General features: G+C 53.6%; 1 protein-coding gene across 3 annotated transcripts; it reads left to right on the top strand.

Moving 5' to 3' along the window:
* Position 1: 1 nt before the first annotated feature.
* Positions 2-17,811, top strand: eny2 (ENY2 transcription and export complex 2 subunit). 3 transcript variants are annotated; one of them, XM_072466871.1, is made up of 5 exons: positions 2-126; positions 8,087-8,170; positions 8,260-8,330; positions 13,417-13,491; positions 17,488-17,811. In XM_072466871.1, exons 2-5 carry the CDS (start codon positions 8,103-8,105, stop codon positions 17,562-17,564), a joined length of 291 nt encoding a protein of 96 aa, XP_072322972.1. In that variant the 5' UTR covers positions 2-126; positions 8,087-8,102; the 3' UTR covers positions 17,565-17,811. The 3 variants fall into 3 exon arrangements, with proteins under 3 accessions (XP_072322972.1, XP_072322973.1, XP_072322974.1); XM_072466872.1 differs by lacking the exon at positions 2-126 and adding an exon at positions 187-266; XM_072466873.1 differs by lacking the exon at positions 2-126 and adding an exon at positions 7,224-7,378.
* The last annotated feature ends 369 nt before the right edge of the window (positions 17,812-18,180 follow it).

Genomic DNA, 18,180 nt, shown 5'->3' with positions numbered 1-18,180 from the left:
CCCACTTCCGGCCGCCGGCCCGGGGGCTGCCGGGAGTTGTAGTCCTGGCCCAGAGACCGCCCATTCATCAACGAAACACCCGGCTCAGCTCGGAGAGTGCGACTGGCGGCGGCTCTGAGAGTGTCGGTGAGGCCCGGGGGCGGCGGGGGGAGGCCCGGGGGCGGCGGGGGGAGGCCCGGGGGCGGCGGGGGGAGGCCCGGGGCGCTGTTGGCAGTGACACCGCTCATTTCCGCTCCTCAGTCAGTGACTGGATTCACCCGGCCCCGGTAATGAACCGCGCGCTCCTCCCCCCCCCCCGCCCCGGCCTCCCCCCCCGCGATCTCCCCCCCCCCCCCGACCCTGAGAGAGGGGGGCTGGGATCCACCCGGGGATAGGGGGGCTGGGATCCACCCGGGGAGAGGGGGGATCCACCCGGGGAGAGGGGGGCTGGGATCCACCCGGGGAGAGGGGGGCTGGGATCCACCCTGAGAGAGGGGGGCTGGGATCCACCCTGAGAGAGGGGGGCTGGGATCCACCCTGAGAGAGGGGGGCTGGGATCCACCCTGAGAGAGGGGGGCTGGGATCCACCCTGAGAGAGGGGGGCTGGGATCCACCCTGAGAGAGGGGGGCTGGGAACCACCCTGAGAGAGGGGGGCTGGGATCCACCCTGAGAGAGGGGGGCTGGGATCCACCCGGGGATAGGGGGGCTGGGATCCACTAGGGGAGGGGGCTGGGATCCACCCGGGGAGAGGGGGGCTGGGGGTGTGGGATCCACCCGAGGAGAGGAGGTTGGTATCCACCCGGGGAGAGAGAGGGTGGCATCCACCAGGGGAGAGGGGGCTGGGGGGGGGGGTGAGATCCACCCGGGGGGATAGGGTGTGTGGGATCCACCCGGGGGAGAGGGGGTTGGGATCCACCCGGGGAGAGAGGGGGTTGGGATCCACCCGGGGAGAGAGGGAGTGGGACCCAGCCGGGGAGAGAGGGGGTGGGACCCAGCCGGGGAGAGAGGGGGTGGGATCCACCCAGGAGAGGTGATATTCACCCAGGGAGAGGGGCTGGGGTCCACCCGAGAGGGGGATTGGATCCACCCGAGAGGGGGATTGGATCCACCCGAGAGGGGGATTGGATCCACCCGAGAGGGGGGATAGGATCCACCCGGGGAGAGGGTGATCCGCCCGGGGAGAGGGGATGGGACCCACCCGGGAGAGGGGGCTGGGGGGGTGAGATCCACCCGGGGAGATTGGGTGTGTGGGATCCACCCGGGGAGAGAGGGGGTGGGATCCACCCAGGAGAGGTGGGATCCACCCAGGGAGAGGGGGTGGGGTCCACCCGAGAGGGGGATTGCATCCACCCGAGAGGGGGATTGGATCCACCCGAGAGGGGGGTTGGATCCACCCGGGGAGAGGGGGATCCGCCCGGGGAGAGGGGATGGGCACCACCCGGGAGAGGGTGTGGGATCCACCCGAGGAGAGGGAGCTGAGGTGTGTGGGACCCACCCGAGGAGAGGAGGTTGGGATCCACCCGGGGAGAGAGGGGGTGGGATACACCCGGGGAGAGGGGGCTGGGGTCCACCCGGGGAGAGAGGGTGTGTGGGACCACCCGGGGTGAGGGGGATCCACCCAAGGAGAGGGGGGCTGGGATCCACCCGAGGAGAGGGGGGCTGGGATCCACCCGAGGAGAGGGGGGCTGGGATCCACCCGGGGAGAGGGGGGCTGGGATCCACCCGGGGAGAGGGGGGCTGGGATCCACCCGGGGAGAGGGGGGCTGGGATCCACCCGGGGAGAGGGGGGCTGGGGTCCACCCGGGGAGAGGGGGGCTGGGATCCACCCGGGGAGAGGGGAACTGGGATCCACCCGGGGAGAGGGGGGGCTAGGATCCACCCGGGGAGAGAGGGGGTGGGATCCATCCGGGGAGAGAGGGAGTGGGATCTACCCGGGTAGAGGGGGGGATGATCCACCCAGGAGAGGTGGTATCCACCCAGGGAGAGGGGGTGGGGACCACCCTAGAGGGGGATTGGATCCACCCGAGAGGGGGATTGGATTCATCCGAGAGGGGGGTTGGATCCACCCGAGCGGGGGGATAGGATCCACCCGGGGAGAGGGGGATCCGCCCGGGGAGAGGGGATGGGCTCCACCCGGGAGAGGGTGTGGGATCCACCCAAGGAGAGGGGGCTGAGGTGTGTGGGACCCACCCGAGGAGAGGAGGTTGGGATCCACCCGGGGAGAGAGGGGGGTGGGATACACCCGGGGAGAGGGGGCTGGGGGGTTGGGATCCACCCAGGGAGAGAGGGTGTGTGTGGGACCCACCCAGGGTGAGGGGGATCCACCCGGGGAGAGGGGGGCTGGGATTCACCCGGGGAGAGGGGGGCTGGGATCCACCCGGGGAGAGGGGGGCTGGGATCCACCCGGGGAGAGGGGGGCTGGGATCCACGCGGGGAGAGGGGGCTGGGACCCACCCGGGGAGAGGGGGGCTGAGATCCACCCAGGGAGAGGAGGGGCTGGGATCCACCCGGGGAGAGGGGGGCTGGGATCCACCCGGGGAGGGGGGCTGGGATCCACCCGGGGAGAGGGGGCTGGGATCCACCCGGGGAGAGGGGGCTGGGATCCACCCGGGGAGAGGGGGCTGGGATCCACCCGAGGAGAGGGCGCTGGGATCCACCCGAGGAGAGGGGGCTGGGATCCACCCGAGGAGAGGGGGGCTGGGATCCACCCGGGGAGAGGGGGGCTGGGATCCACCCGGGGAGAGGGGGCTGGGATCCACCCGGAGAGAGGGGGTCTGGGATCCACCCGAGGAGAGGGGGCTGGGATCCACCCGAGGAGAGGGGGGCTGGGATCCACCTGGTTAGAGGGGGCTGGGATCCACCGGAGAGAGGGGGTCTGGGATCCACCCGAGGAGAGGGGGCTGGGATCCACCCGAGGAGAGGGGGCTGGGATCCACCCGGGGAGAGGGGGCTGGGATCCACCCGGGGAGAGGGGGCTGGGATCCACCCGGAGAGAGGGGACTGGGATCCACTCGGGGAGAGGGGGATGGGATCCACTCGGGGAGAGGGGGATGGGATCCACCCGGGGGTAGGGGGGCTGGGATCCACCAGGGGAGGGGGGGCTGGGATCCACCCGGGGAGAGGGGGGCTGGGATCCACCCGGGGAGAGGGGGGCTGGGATCCACCCGGGGAGAGGGGGGCTGGGATCCACCCGGGGAGAGGGGGCTGGGATCCACCCGGGGAGAGGGGGGCTGGGATCCACCCGGGGAGAGGGGGCTGGGATCCACCCGGGGAGAGGGGGCTGAGGTGTGTGGGATCCACCTGAGGAGAGGAGGTTGGGATCCACACGGGGAGAGAGGGTGTGGGATACACCCGGGGAGAGGGGGCTGGGGGGTTAGGATCCACCCGAGGAGAGAGGGTGTGTGGGACCCACCCGGGGTGAGGGGGATCCACCCGGGGAGAGGGGGGCTGGGGTCCACCCGGGGAGAGGGGGGCTGGGATCCACCCGGGGAGAGGGGGGCTGGGATCCACCCGAGGAGAGGAGGGGGGCTGGGATTCCCCCGGGGATAGGGGGGCTGGGATCCACCCAGGGAGAGGGGGGCTGGGATCCACCCGGGGAGAGGGGGGCTGGGATCCACCTGGGGAGAGGGGGGCTGGGATCCACCTGGGGAGAGGGGGGCTGGGATCCACCCGGGGAGAGGGGGGCTGGGATCCACCCGGGGAGAGGGGGCTGGGATCCACCCGGGGAGAGGGGGGCTTGGATCCACCCGGGGAGAGGGGGGCTGGGATCTACGCGGGGAGAGGGGGGCTGGGATCCACCCGGGGAGAGGGGCTGGGATCCACCCGGGGAGAGGGGGCTGGGATCCACCCGGGGAGAGGGGGGCTGGGATCCACCCGGGGAGAGGGGGCTGGGATCCACCCGGGGAGAGGGGGGCTGGGATCCACCCGGGGAGAGGGGGGCTGGGATCCACCCGGGGAGAGGGGGCTGAGGTGTGTGGGATCCACCTGAGGAGAGGAGGTTGGGATCCACACGGGGAGAGAGGGTGTGGGATACACCCGGGGAGAGGGGGCTGGGGGGTTGGGATCCACCCGAGGAGAGAGGGTGTGTGGGACCCACCCGGGGTGAGGGGGATCCACCCGGGGAGAGGGGGGCTGGGGTCCACCCGGGGAGAGGGGGCTGGGATCCACCCGGGGAGAGGGGGGCTGGGATCCACCCGAGGAGAGGAGGGGGGCTGGGATCCACCCTGGGAGAGGGTGGGTGGGATCCACCCGGGGATAGGGGGCTGGGATCCACCAGGGGAGGGGGCTGGAATACACCCGGGGAGAGGGGGGGTTGGGATACACCCGGGGAGAGGGGGGTTGGGATCCACCCGGGGAGAGGGTGGGTTGGGATCCACCCGGGGAGAGGGGGATCCACCCGGGAGAGGGAATGGTATCCACCCGGGGAGAGGGGGGCTGGGGGTGTGGGATCCACCCGAGGAGAGGAGGTTGGTATCCACCCGGGGAGAGATAGGGTGGGATCCACCAGGGGAGAGGGGGCTGGGGGGGTGAGATCCACCCGGGGAGATAGGGTGTGTGGGATCCACCCGGGGGGAGGGGGTTGGGATCCACCCTGGGAGAGAGGGGGTGGGATCCACCCAGGAGAGGTGGTATCCACCCAGGGAGAGGGGATGGGGTCCACCCGAGAGGGGGATTGGATCCACCCGAGAGGGGTGTTGGATCCACCCGGGGAGAGGGGGATCCGCCCGGGGAGAGGGGATGGGATCCACCCGGGAGAGGGTGTGGGATCCACCCGAGGAGAGGGGGCTGAGGTGTGTGGGATCCACCCGAGGAGAGGAGGTTGGGATCCACCCAGGGAGATAGGGGGTGGGATACACCCGGGGAGAGGTGGCTGGGGGGTTGGGATCCACCCTGGGAGAGAGGGTGTGTGGGACCCACCCGGGGTGAGGGGGATCCACCCGGGGAAGGGGGGTTGGGATCCACCCGGGGAGAGAGGGGGATCCACCCGGGGAGGGGGGTTGCGGTCCACCCGGGGAGAGGGGGGTTGGGATCCACCTGGGGAGAGGGGGGATTGGGGGGCTGGGATCCACCCGGGGAGAGGGGGGTTGGGGGCTGGGATCCACCCGGGGAGAGGGGGGTTGGGGGCTGGGATCCACCCGGGGAGAGGGGGGGTTGGGGGCTGGGATCCACCCGGGGAGGGGGGGTTGGGATCCACCTGGGGAGAGGGGGGTTGTGATCCGCCCGGGGAGAGGGGGTTGTGATCCGCCCGGGGAGAGGGGGGTTGGGGGCTGGGATCCACCCGGGGAGAGGGGGGGTTGGGGGCTGGGATCCACCCGGGGAGAGGGGAGGTTGGGGGGCTGGGATCCACCCAGGGAGAGGGGGCTGGGGGGCTGGGATCCACCCGGGGAGAAGGGGGCTGGGATCCACCCGGGGAGAGGGGTGGGATCCACCCGGGGAGAGGGGTGGGATCCACCCAGGGTGAGAGGGGATCCATCCGGGGAGAGGGGTGGATGGGATCCACCCGGGGAGAGGGGTGCTGGGGGGCTGGGATCCACCCGGGGAGAGTGGGGGACGGGGCGCTGGGAACCACCCGGGGGGCTGAAATCCACCCGGGGAGAGGGCTGCTGGGATCGACTCAGGCGTGGACCCACAGGCAGGGGGTGCTGAGATCCACTCAGTGGGGAGATATGGGATCCACTCGGGGAGGGGTGGATCCACTCGGAGTGCGGTGGTCTGGGACCCACTTGTGGACGGGCTGGGATCTACTTGGGGCTGCGATCCCCTTGTTTGGGGAGAGGGGAGGCTGGATGTCCATTCAGAGAGGGCTGCTGTGGTCCACCTGGCTGGGTTGGGGAGCTGGGATCTGCTATTGGGGGTGAGGGCTGCAGTGAACCACTCCCTGGGAAGTCAATGCAGAGGGAAATGAATAGGGAACAATCTGGGGAATGAGAGGATTCAGCTGGAGTAGGGTCTGGAGAGCTCAGATGCTCAAGGGGGAAGGTGGGGTCAGGGGGTGAGTTATGAAATATATATATGTAGGGAACTTTTACTCCAGTTGGTGTTGGCGCAACTACGTCTGGAGTATAGTGTACATATTTAATATCCTTTCTTAAGAAACATTATCCATGCATTTGAAAACTCATTCCTGTGATGGGAGCTTATGTTATAAGGAAGGGTTGAGCAGATTAGGCCTGTGTCCATTGGAGTTTAGAAGAATGAGGGGTAATCTTATTGAAACGTATAAGATGGGACTTGCTAGGGTGGGTATTGAAAGGTTGTTTCTCCTCATGGGAGAGATTAGAACTAGGGGCCGCAGTTTAAAATTAGGGGTCTCCCTCCCATTTAAGACAGAGATGAGCAGTATCGGCTGTAAGCCTTTAATAGATTGAAGGCTGAGTCAAATAGATTTTTGATCAGCAAGGGCGGGGGGGCAGACAGGAAAGTGGAGTTGAGGCCACAATCAGATCAGCCATGATCTTATCAAATGGTGGAGCAGGCTCAAATGGCCAACTCCTCTTATTTCTTCTGTACTTCTGTCTGTGGAGGCGAGGGTTGTGATGATACAGTGAGGAGTCGGATTGTGTAGCAGGGAAGAAGGTTCGCAAGCTTGGTGCATGGAGGGTATGAGATGGTGGTTGAGAGAGCCATCCTGGTGGGAGAGGCGAGAGGGAATTTCTCACTGTCGTTGAAGTCCGGGCCCAGGCTCGGTCAGTGAATGTCCCGCCTATCTTTATCTCCCAGGTGAAAGTATCCAATTATTTGCCTTATTTGGACCATGCAGGTTAGCATTCCATCCTAGATATCTGATTTTGGGTATTTCCCCCCGTTATTCCCAACTTAAACATGAAAGACTTTCTTTGTGATTTTGAAAAAGGAGGGGGGAAAAACAGGTTGCAGGTTGTTGGGTCCTTTGCTTCACTTTAAATTGTGGCTACAATTTCTTTTACATCCAGATTCTCATTTGAAAATGAAATGAAAATCGCTTATTGTGACAAGTAGGCTTCAAATGAAGTTACTGTGAAAAGCCCCTAGTCGCCACATTCCGGCGCCTGTTCGGGGAGGCTGGTGCGGGAATTGAACCGTGCTGCTGGCCTGCCTTGGTCTGCTTTCAAAGCCAGCGATTTAGCCCAGTGCTAAACCAGCCCCAGTACAAACCAGTACACCAGTTTGTACTTGCATTCTTTCTGTCTCTATGCTGTCATCATTAGCACATATTTAAAAGCAGCCATTATCTCCTTTTGGCTTTTTCCTGCCATTGTTCTGCTAACACGTTTCTTTTTCAAAGACTGGTGAGGATGGGAAATGTCCTTGCTGGACATGATTAACCGACAGTGCACTTTAGTAGAATTGTGTAATTCCGAACATCGAGATGCAAGGCAACAGCATGGGCTGCCGTTCAAACCCCAAAAAGCACTACAGGTAGCATGGCTGCCACTGAGAAATCATTACAGCTTTGATTGTGCTCAGCACATATTATCTGAACTATCTAATGGAAACGTGCAATATTTAGTGAATAGAAAATGTCTGATTTAGAATCTTGCAACTGGAATTTCTGTGGGTATGAATGTAGCTCCTTTTAATTATATGCTTATCTTCTATAACTGATGTATGTGTATGTAGGTACGGTTAGAGACAGCTAAGCAAAGCATCTACACAGATGTTTGTATGGGTGAAAATTGAGACGGGTGTGGGATATACAAAAAAAGGATACGATTTTCAATGGCAGTCAGGGCGAGATACGGGAAGATGTTAGTAATATAACAGCGGCACAGTGGTTAGCACTGCTGCTTCACAGCACCAGGGACCTGGGTTCCATTCTAGCCTTGGGTGACTGTCCATGGAGTTTGTACGTTTTCGTGTATAAAATCAGAACTTCTAATTCTCTCGTTAAAAATTGCTTCATAGTTCAGATCTCTGCTTTATTCGTATTCCAGAAATCCCATATTTTAAGAACTTGGGGCATCTCACATTTGTCCACACATCCCTGAATGTGAACCAATTGCAAAAATGTTCAAATGCACTAAGCAGTCAGCTGATAATGTTGCTTAGGAATGTTTGGAGAAATCAAAACAAAACACCCCTATACATTCCCCATTCATAACTGCTGATGTTTTCATGCTGTTGCAGTTTCTAGATTTCTGAAATGAATAAAGATGCCCAACTCCGAGCAACTATAAACCAGAAGTTGATAGAGACAGGAGAACGAGAACGGTGAGATGGTTACAATCTTAAATATATTTTCCAGTGTCTAAATAATGGGGATGTCAATTCTTTCTAGTCTGTCTTTTTTCCCCCCACAGTCTGAAGGAGTTGCTCCGAGCAAAGCTGACTGAATGTGGATGGAAAGATCAGTTGAAAGCGCACTGTAAAGGTAAACTTTAATTAGGGAAGAGGGCTCACCTCCGTTTGCAGGAAGCGGTTCAGCTGCAACTTGGAACTTGTGAACTCGGGAAAATTGTTCCACATGGCACGGGGGCTGAATTGACCACAGGCTGACTAACCAAGAATGGGCATTGGGATCAGTCACTATTTTCACATAGTTTTCAGGGCAAGAGGTTCCGATTGTCTGTCGCTAAAAGCACTCTCAGTTCAGCTTCAGTGTAATTTTTAGTGCCGCTTAACTGACTGTCCTTAAACCTAACCAAATAATTTTTATTTGAGGAATAGGAGCGAAAGTAACAGGGTAGTTGTTATGGGGGACTTTGACTTTCCAAATATTGACTGGAAGCGCTATAGTTTGGGCACGTTAGATGGGTCCTTTTTTGTCCAATGTGTGCAGGAGGGTTTGCTGACACAGTATGTAGATAGGCCAAAGAGAGGCTATGCCATATTGGATTTGGTACTGGGAAATGAACCAGGACAGGTGTTAGATTTGGAGGTAGGTGAGCACTTTGGTGATAGTGACCACAATTCGATTAAGTTTACTTTAGCAATGGAAAAGGATAGGTATATACCTCCGGGCAAGAGTTATAGCTGGGGGAAAGGCAATTATGATGCGATAAGGCAAGACTTAGGATGCATAGGATAGGGAGGGAAACTGCAGGGGATGGGCACAATTGAAATCTGGAGCTGGTTCAAGGAACAGCTACTGCGTGTCCTTGATAAGTATGTACCTGTCGGGCAGGATGGAAGTGGTCGAGCGAGGGAACCGTGGTTTACTAAAGTAGTTGAATCACTTGTTAAGAGGAAGAAGGAGGCTTATGTAAAGATGAGAGGTGAAGGTTCAGTTAAGCCACTCGAGAGTTACAAGTTAGCTAGGAAGGACCTAAAGAGAGAGCTAAGAAGTGCCAGGAGGGGACATGAGAAGTCTTTGACAGGTAGGATCAAGGATAACCCTAAAGCTTTCTGTAGATATGTCAGGAATAAAAGAATGACTAGGATAAGAGTGGGGCCAGTCAAGGACAGTAGTGGGAAGTTGTGCGTGGAGTCCGAGGAGATAGGAGAGGTGCTAAATGAATATTTTTCGTCAGTATTCACACAGGAAAAAGACAATGTTGTCGAGGAGAATACTGAGATATAGGCTACTAGACTAGAAGGGCTTGAGGTTCTTAAGGAGGAGATGTTAGCAATTCTGGAAAGTGTGAAAATAGATAAGTCCCCTGGGCCGGATGGGATTTATCCTAGGATTCTATGGGAAGCTAGGGAGGAGATTGCTGAGCCTTTGGCATTGATCTTTATGTCATCATTATCGACAGGAATAGTGCCAGAAGACTGGAGGATAGCAAATGTTGTCCCCTTGTTCAAGAAGGGGAGTAGAGACAACCGCAGTAACTATTGACCAGTGAGCCTTACTTCTGTTGTGGGCAAAGTCTTGGAAAGGTTGATAAGAGATAGGATGTACAATCATTTGGAAAGGAATAATTTAATTAGAGATAGTCAACACGGTTTTGTGAAGGGTAGGTCGTGCCTCACAAACCTTAGAGTTCTTTGAGAAGGTGACCAAACAGCTGGACGAGGGTAAAGCAGTTGATGTGGTGTATATGGATTTCAGTAAAGCGTTTGATAAGGTTCCCCACAGTAGGCTATTGCAGAAAATACAGAGGCATGGGATTCAGGGTGACTTAGCAGTTTGGATCAGAAATTGGCTAGCTGGAAGAAGACAAAGGGTGGTGGTTGATGGGAAATGTTCAGACTGGAGTCCAGTTACTAGTGGTGTACCACTAGGATCAGTTTTGGGGCCACTGCTGTTTGTCATTTTTATAAATGACCTGGAGGATGGGTGGGTAAATTTGCCGATGACACTAAAGTCGGTGGAGTTGTGGACAGTGCGGAAGGATGTAACACGTTACAGAGGGACATAGATAAGCTGCAGAGCTGGGCTGAGAGGTGGCAAATGGAGTTTAATGCATAAAAATGTGAGGTAATTCATTTTGGAAGGAATAACAGGAAGACAGAATACTGGGCAAATGGTAAGATTCTTGGTAGTGTGGATGAGCAGAGAGATCTTGGTGTCCATGTACATAGATACCTGAAAGTTGCCACCCAGGTTGAGAGGGTTGTTAAGAAGGCATACGGAGTGTTCGCTTTTATTGGTAGAGGGATTGAGTTTCGGAGCCATGAGGTCATGTTGCAGCTTTACAAAACTCTGGTGTGGCCGCATTTGGAGTATTGCGTGCAGTTCTGGTCGCCGCATTATAGGAAGGATGTGGAAGCATTGGAAAGGGTGCAGAGGAGATTTACCAGAATCTTGCCTGGTCTGGAGGGAAGATCTTATGAGGGAAGGCTGAGGGACTTGAGGTTATTTTCTTTAGAAAGGAGAAGGTTAAGAGGTGACTTAATTGAGACATACAAGATAATCAGAGGATTGGATAGGGTGGACGTTGAGAGCCTTTTTCCTCGGATGGTGATGTCTAGCACGAGGGGACATAGCTTTAAATTGAGGGGAGATAGATATAGGACAGATGTCAGAGGTAGGTTCTTTACTCGCAGAGTAGTAAGGGCGTGGAATGCCCTGTCTGCAACAGTAGTGGACTCGCCAACACTAAGGTCATTTAAATGGTCATTGGATAGACATATGGATGATAAGGGAATAGGGTAGATGGGCTTTAGAGTGGTTTCACAGGTCGGCGCTACATCGAGGGCCGAAGGGCCTGTACTGCGCTGTTATGTTCTATGAATTCATTGAGGATAAAGAAAAACTTTAATTTGTCAGTGAAAATAAATAATCAGGTCAAATATTAAATCATCAGGAATTATAGAATGGGACAGTGCAGGGAGATTCTAGAACCATATGGGACAGGGAGGGGGAATTAGGAATGGTATGGGGCAGGGAGGGAGGGGAGGTTGTAGAATAGTATGGGACGGGGGGAGGATTATGGAATGGTATTGGACAGTGTGGGGGGATTATAGAATGGTATGGGTCAGGAAGGGGGATTATCGTATGGGATGGGGAGGGGGTTTATGGAATGGTATGGGACAGAAAGGTGGATTATGGAATGGTATGGGACGGAGATGGATTATAGAATGGTATGGGACAGGAAGGGGGATTATGGAATGGGACAGGGAGGGGATTACAGAATGGTATGGGACAGGGAGGGGATTATGGTATGGGACGGAGATGGATTATAGAATGGTATGGGACAAGGGAGTGGGGATTATGGAACAGTATGGGAGAAGGGATTATGGTATGGGACAGGGAGTGGGGATTATAGAACAGCATGGGACAGGGTGGGGGGATTATGGAACAGTGCGGGACAGGGAGAGGGGACTATAGTATGGGACAGGGCGGGGGGATTATGATATGGGACAGGGCGGGGGGATTATGGTATGATACAGGGAGAGGGGATTATAGTATGGGCCAGGGAGTGGGGATTATAGAACCGTATGGGACAGGGCGGGGGGATTATGGAACAGCACGGGACAGGGAGAGGGGATTATAATTTGGGACAGGGCGGGGGGATTATGGTATGGGACAGGCCGGGGGGATTATGGTATGGGACAGGGAGAGGGGATTATGGTATGGGACAGGGACAGGGGATTATGGTATGTGACAGGGAGTGGGGATTATAGAACAGTATGGGACGGAGAGGGGATTATAGAACAGTATTGGACTGGGAGTGGGATTATAGAACAGTATGGGACAGGGAGAGGGGATTATGGTATGGGACAGGGCGGGGGGATTACGGAATGGGACAGGGCGGGGGGGATTATGGAATGATATCACACTGAATTGGGTTTTAAATTCACCTTGGGGATGATCCTCCACTATTTTGTCTGTTGTCTGAAATACGCTTGGGTAGCTTCACCGTCTTTCCCCAGTGGGTTCACACACTCGCGTTTCAGCTCATAGTTTGCAATCTCTGTGAAAGGTGTTTGAAACCCAGTTGGAGAAGAAAGTGGGCAGCACGGTAGCATAATGGGTAGCACTGTTGCTTCACAGCTCCAGGCTCCCAGGTTCGATTCCCAGCTTGGATCGCTGTCTGTGCGGAGTCTGCACGTTCTCCCCGTGTCTGCATGGGTTTCCTCCGGGTGCTCCGGTTTCCTCCCACAGTCCAAAGATGTGCAGGTTAGGTGAATTGGCCACGATAAGTTGGCCCTCTACGGGGATAGGGTAGATACGTGGGCTTGAGTAGGGTGCTCTTTGTAAGGGCCGGTGCAGACTCGATGGGCCGAATGGCCTCCTTCTGCACTGTAAATGCTGTGACTATCTATGAACACAGGACTAGGCTGACCAGGGCACGTTCCTTTGACTCCTCCTGTTTCTGAGCTCCACTGCGTGCACTGGTATCTCTGCTGGTTGATTTGAAGCCTCCTTCAGCCAGTGAGCATCTCAGGACATTGATTTAACAGCATTCGATGAAATTGCTATAAAATATAGAATGCATTTTTAGCTGACTGGATTGCCAGTGTTTTAGTGGTGTCCTCCCTGCGGGAACTATTGGAAATATTTGTCCCAGTGACATTGAGTTAGCTTTCTAAAGGACAACCCAAAGAAAATGGTGTTGTATCTCTCAGACAGTTACATAAGCACCTATCTTCATGGTAGCAGCAAATGAGGTCGATCTGAGTAGAATGGCCGTTTTCTATGCTGTATGGTTATTTTGAAAAAGCTACCCAATTAGTGGCAGATAGTTTAAAAGTGTGGTATTGTAGAACAGTGGAAGGACAATTCTCCAGCTGTAACGTCCAGTCTCATGGCGTACCACTCCTCTGCACATTGCTCTGCGGTGTTTGGGACATAGATTTAATGCTTAAAGTTCTGGGGACAAGTTTGTTTTATATATAATATACAGTATAATCAATAATATAGTTTAAGTAATGTAAAGAAATATAGAAAGGGATAACTTCTGATTTTTAAAACTAAGAAAAATGGAGTACAATGTAATTGTCAGTAACTCAACAGATCCCTAATGTTAGATTTTGAACTGACCATTTAGTCAGCTGCTTATTTTGACGCCAATGTTTTGTAGCTTGTTCTCTGTCCTGGATTTGAAAATGTTTTTCCCATTTCTTTCTAGATGTGATCAGGGAAAAGGGGTTGGAGCATGTTACAGTTGATGATTTGGTGGCCGAAATCACTCCTAAAGGGAGAGGTATGTATATGTGTTAGTTTATGTGGCGTGTACAGGGTAGTGATTCGTCCGCTTCAAATGTGAGCTTAACTATGGCACCGATTTCTGGTGTCGTCTGTGGATCTGCTTTGGGATTCATTCATTGGAACTGTTCCGAAGAAGCGACAGAGGTAAAAATGAAGTAAAAGAGCAGAAAATACTGAGCAGGTCAGGCAGCAGCTGTGGAGAGAGTCAAATTTCTTCAGAGCCATTCCACTCTATTTCCATAAGGCTAAATATTGGGTGGAGTAGTGCTTCATAGTTGCTATCGTATCCCTCTGGAGCAAACAAAAAGGTAAATATTTTCTTCTTTGCAAATCCAATTTGAAATGAAGAATGACTACATCAGTTTAATTTGTGTAGCAACTGTTTAAAGGTGGGAACAAGATCCCAAAGTGCTTCACAAAAAACTAATCAGACAAAAATGGATATTGGAAGGGGCGAGCCTAAAGGGATGACCTTTGAGGAGGGTCTGAAAGTAGGAAAGGGAAGCGAAGAGGCAGAGAAATGTGGGAGAAAATGCTGCAGGTTAGGGCCGAGACAGCTGATGGCACAACTGCTAAAACCAGAGCACGATAGCACAGTGGTTAGCACCAGGGCCCCAGGTTCACAGCACCAGGGCCCCAGGTTCAGTTCCCAGCTTGGGTCACTGTCTGTGCGGAGTCTGTACATTCACCCCGTGTCTGTGTGGGTTTCATCCGGGTGCTCCGGTTTCCTCCCATGAGTCCCAAAACACGTGCTGTTAGGTGAATTGGACATTCTGAATTCTCCCTCTGTGTACCCGAACAGATGCTGGAATGTGGCGACTAGGTGCTTTTCACAGTAACTTTATTGCAGTGTTAATGTAAGCCTCCTTGTGACAATAATAAAGATTATTATTAAAAGACAGGGAAGACAAGAAACCAGGGTCGAAGGAACACGGGTTCTGCAGGGTTACTTGGTCGGTGGAGGATCAAGAAAGGGAGGGGTATGGCCGCGAAGGGATTTTTAAACAGGGACAAGAATTTTATTATTGCTGGGGAAAAAAGACGAGCTGTCAAAATTTTTATCCCTCCCTCATCAGGACACTATAAGAATGTAAAATAGTAGGCACTGAGAGCCAGTGTAGGCCAGTGAGAAGGTGGGTGAGCAGGAAAGCATTCTAGTCAACCCACACAACAATAAACTAGTGCGGTTAGGCATTATTGTTCATCAACCGTAAACCAAGACAATTTTACGTTTTGGATATGTAGAAGTTATTTGGGTTCCCATTTTATGTTACGATGAAGCTTACCTATTTGTTTTTTAATTTATCCTCTGCTCACACTTGTGGTCTTCAGGGTAAATGATGATGTTGTATACTTAGAAGCTCCAGTTTTATAGCCAAGATGGGTGTTGTTTTCCACCACCCCAACAACACTGGACCCCTTATACCTGTGGCCTGCTGCCGACTGCTCAGGTGCTTCATTCTGGTTTTTCCTCTCAATACATCTAACATAATGTCAAACTGCATCTGTCACCCTTTGGGCCACTCTGCTAGCCTGTTGTGTCTCAATACGGTCTTTCATAGTTTGCCATGGTCACTAATCCCTCTGGAGCAAACAAAAAGGTCAATATTTTCTTCTTTGCAAATCCAATTTGAAATGAAGAATGACTGCATCAAAGTTCAATGTTATTACTCTTCTGCTGATGTCTGTGCAAATAGGTCCCGGGGGATGCCTGTGAAATACCACTAATGCTAATCAACAAAATGTTTATTTACCCATACTCTGCTTTCTGTCTATGCATGGTGGTATAGGCCCTTTTGGTACCATGGCCGGGATTATCCGATCCCGTGCCGGGTTGGAGAATCGCCGGGGGGGAGAATCTGCGTGGTCGCCGCGGTGCCGGTCGGAGGACGTTGAAAGCGGCACCCCCAGCGATTCTCCGCGCTCGATGGGCCGAGTCCCGCTGCTGTCGTTTACAGATGGTCCTACCCAGCGGGACCTCTGCGTTCTGGCTGCGGGGGCCGTCCTGGTTGGGGGGGGTGGGGCCGACCCTGGGGGGGCCTCCATGGTGGCCAGGCCCGCGATCGGGGGCAACCGATCGGCGGGCGGGCTCATTGCGGGGGGCCTAGGTTCCTCTGCACTGAGCCCCTGTAAGGCTCTGCCATATTGCCCGGAGGCCGGCGCGGAGACGGCCGTGGCGCGCATGTGCGGCCCCGCGCCAGCCGGCTTTCGGCGCCGGAGCAGCTCACAGCACTCCGGCGCCATTCTAGCCCCTAAGAAGGGGTGAATGCCTGGGCCTGGAGGCCTGTTGATGCCGGTGTCACTCGCACTGGTTCTGATGCCAGCGTCAACACTTGGCCGGGATTTCGGAGAATCCCGGCCAATGTGTTTCATGGGCAGAATACTCCTGGAGCTGAGGCCATTCATGCTCTCACTGCTAATCAGGATTAAGTCAGAACTTTTAAAGATGAATTAATTTCCGAGTAAACTGTAAACTTTGAAAAGTACTTATCGAGATGTAATACGAGAAGCGAACACAAACACATTTCCAACAGCATGGAATGGTGGAATAGGATTAGGAACCTGAAGATATGGCAGAGGTAAGACAAATGTGGAAACATACATCTTGAGGACAGTATAATAGTGAGTTTGGGAGTCGAGGAGACTTGCTGGAGTTCACAAGCTAAGCAGATCTGATAGGCATGAAGGTGGTAAACGCCATTTTTGTTCCAGTGCCTGAACAGAACAATCTGACGGGGCATTTTCTCTGGCCAGATTAGAATTTGAGAAGACAAGTGAGACAAAAGATCAACTTTCTCAGAAAGTCAATAGCTGAACCACCAAGCTAGGGATATTCCTAGAACAGTCTTGACCAGGCATTGGAAGAATGGTCAACTGAAGGAGCTGAAATAAATTGATTTTCAAATATAAAAATATATATATACATTTACCATTTAAAACAGGGGATCTGCAAGGCTTAGAAGCGATAAAAGTTGTCTTTCAGCATTACAAATTACCAGCTCAGATGCAGTAAATGGTTTTTCGGCAAGTCAGAAAAATGTCAATCCAAGTTGAACAAGAAGGATCTTGTAGGAAAACGTGAATTATGAACCAATCAAAAACACACATTCTTTGCTTGCAGTGAGCACTGTGGTGAGGGGGAAATAATTCCTACTTTTTTTCAGTCGCTGTTGGCCATCATTCAGTGGACATTTTGTCTGATTCTTCCTACCCTTAGCCAGACCTTTTTCTTTTTCCTCCCCTAACACTTCCAAACATTTTGACCATTCCAAAAAAATGTTGCACGGGGTGAGAGAGAGAGAGACACTATAGGACTGTGGTATGACTGTCTTCAATAACTTTATTCTACCTCCAAACCAAGGCTAATTCAGCACTAGACAGGTAAGTGTCACTGTAGAGCAATTCTGTTTTAACAAGCCCTCTTCTCTAGCTAACTTTCCATTTAGTTTACAACAATGTTTCTGCTGCCTCAGTTGTTGAAAAACACTTGGGTGGCAGGGTATATAGTCTTTTTGTTACCAGGTCTCCTTTCCCTAAGTAATGCAACACACCCTATAGACCATCCCGATGCCATGCACTCTCTACGCTAATGCTGTCTCACCAACCTGCATCCCAACCTCAAAACCAAGTTTCCAATCCACTCTGATCCTCAGCTCTGAAGAGAGCTTTCTCTGTCCAAGACTGGTTGTTCCCAGTTTCTGGATAAAAACACCTACCCAGCCCCTGCTTCACCTCTGCTCTTGGCCTCTGCTTCATTTATGCTCTGGATACATCAATCGATTGCTCCCGCCCTTCGCCATTCTGAAGATGCAGCCTATTGGAAACTTGAATTGTGCATTCTTGTTGTAAACATGTATGCTTTGAGCATTTGTATCTAATGTAGATATTTGAAATGCTTTTTCTATAACGCAGACACTCCTGGGGTGGAATTCTAATCTGTTCAAGTTCATTGTGCTAAATCTGTTCTTCGTCTCTTGCGTCATCCTTCCAGCTCTAGTGCCAGACAGTGTGAAGAAGGAACTTTTGCAGAGGATAAGGACCTTCCTTTCTCAGCATGCCAGTCTCTGAGTTTGGGATGACCACATTTCGTTGCCATTTCTTTGCTGTTTCAGAACCTGGAGCACACCAGTCACCAGAGAGTGTCTCCAGAGCCTGGATGAAGCTGAACATAGTTTTATTTTTGTGACTTTTTTTTTAATACATTTATTGTCTTATTTTTGATGTTCCTGAACGTGGTTCGCAAGCAGCTTTTCTACCCACTTCTATCTTTTCCTTGATATGTCAAACTTGTTTCAATAAAATTATTTTGAAATGATTGTTGTCTCGGTCAATATTTTTGCGAAGTGATTTTTTTTTCGGTCACTTTTGTTTCAGAAGAACAGAAGTCTTGACTTTTCATCAGTGTTCAGGACAGTTAGTGAATGGAAACCTTTGCAGTTGCCAGCTGCTACTGACTGAAAGTCCAGTTTTGTTTCTTTAAGGCTGGGTGTGGAAGGTGCCTTTTTGTATCTGGAATTGTCCATGAACTTGTTGCATCATTCTTGTTCCAGGAATAGCCACTAACTAATCTGTCAATTTGGTACAGCGATGAGCACTCTCGCCTCCTGAGTCATATGGCCATATTGAAGGTCCACTCGGGTTTTAAGCAAATTATGACAGTGCTGAGTTTGTGTTATATTGTCAG

The sequence above is a fragment of the Scyliorhinus torazame genome, chromosome 11 (genome assembly GCF_047496885.1).
Source record: "Scyliorhinus torazame isolate Kashiwa2021f chromosome 11, sScyTor2.1, whole genome shotgun sequence".
NCBI classification, from domain to species: domain Eukaryota; kingdom Metazoa; phylum Chordata; class Chondrichthyes; order Carcharhiniformes; family Scyliorhinidae; genus Scyliorhinus; species Scyliorhinus torazame.
Note: the sequence above shows the minus strand (reverse complement) of the source record. Positions and strands in the feature narration are given on the sequence as shown.

Excerpts from the sequence above, each read along its gene's own strand:
- eny2 (XM_072466871.1), top strand. The coding sequence starts at position 8,103 with ATGAATAAAGATGCCCAACTCCGAGCAACTATAAACCAGAAGTTGATA. Across the intron at positions 8,331-13,416 it reads GTTGAAAGCGCACTGTAAAG|ATGTGATCAGGGAAAAGGGG; the intron begins GTAAACTTTAAT and ends ATTTCTTTCTAG. Across the intron at positions 13,492-17,487 it reads AATCACTCCTAAAGGGAGAG|CTCTAGTGCCAGACAGTGTG; the intron begins GTATGTATATGT and ends TCATCCTTCCAG.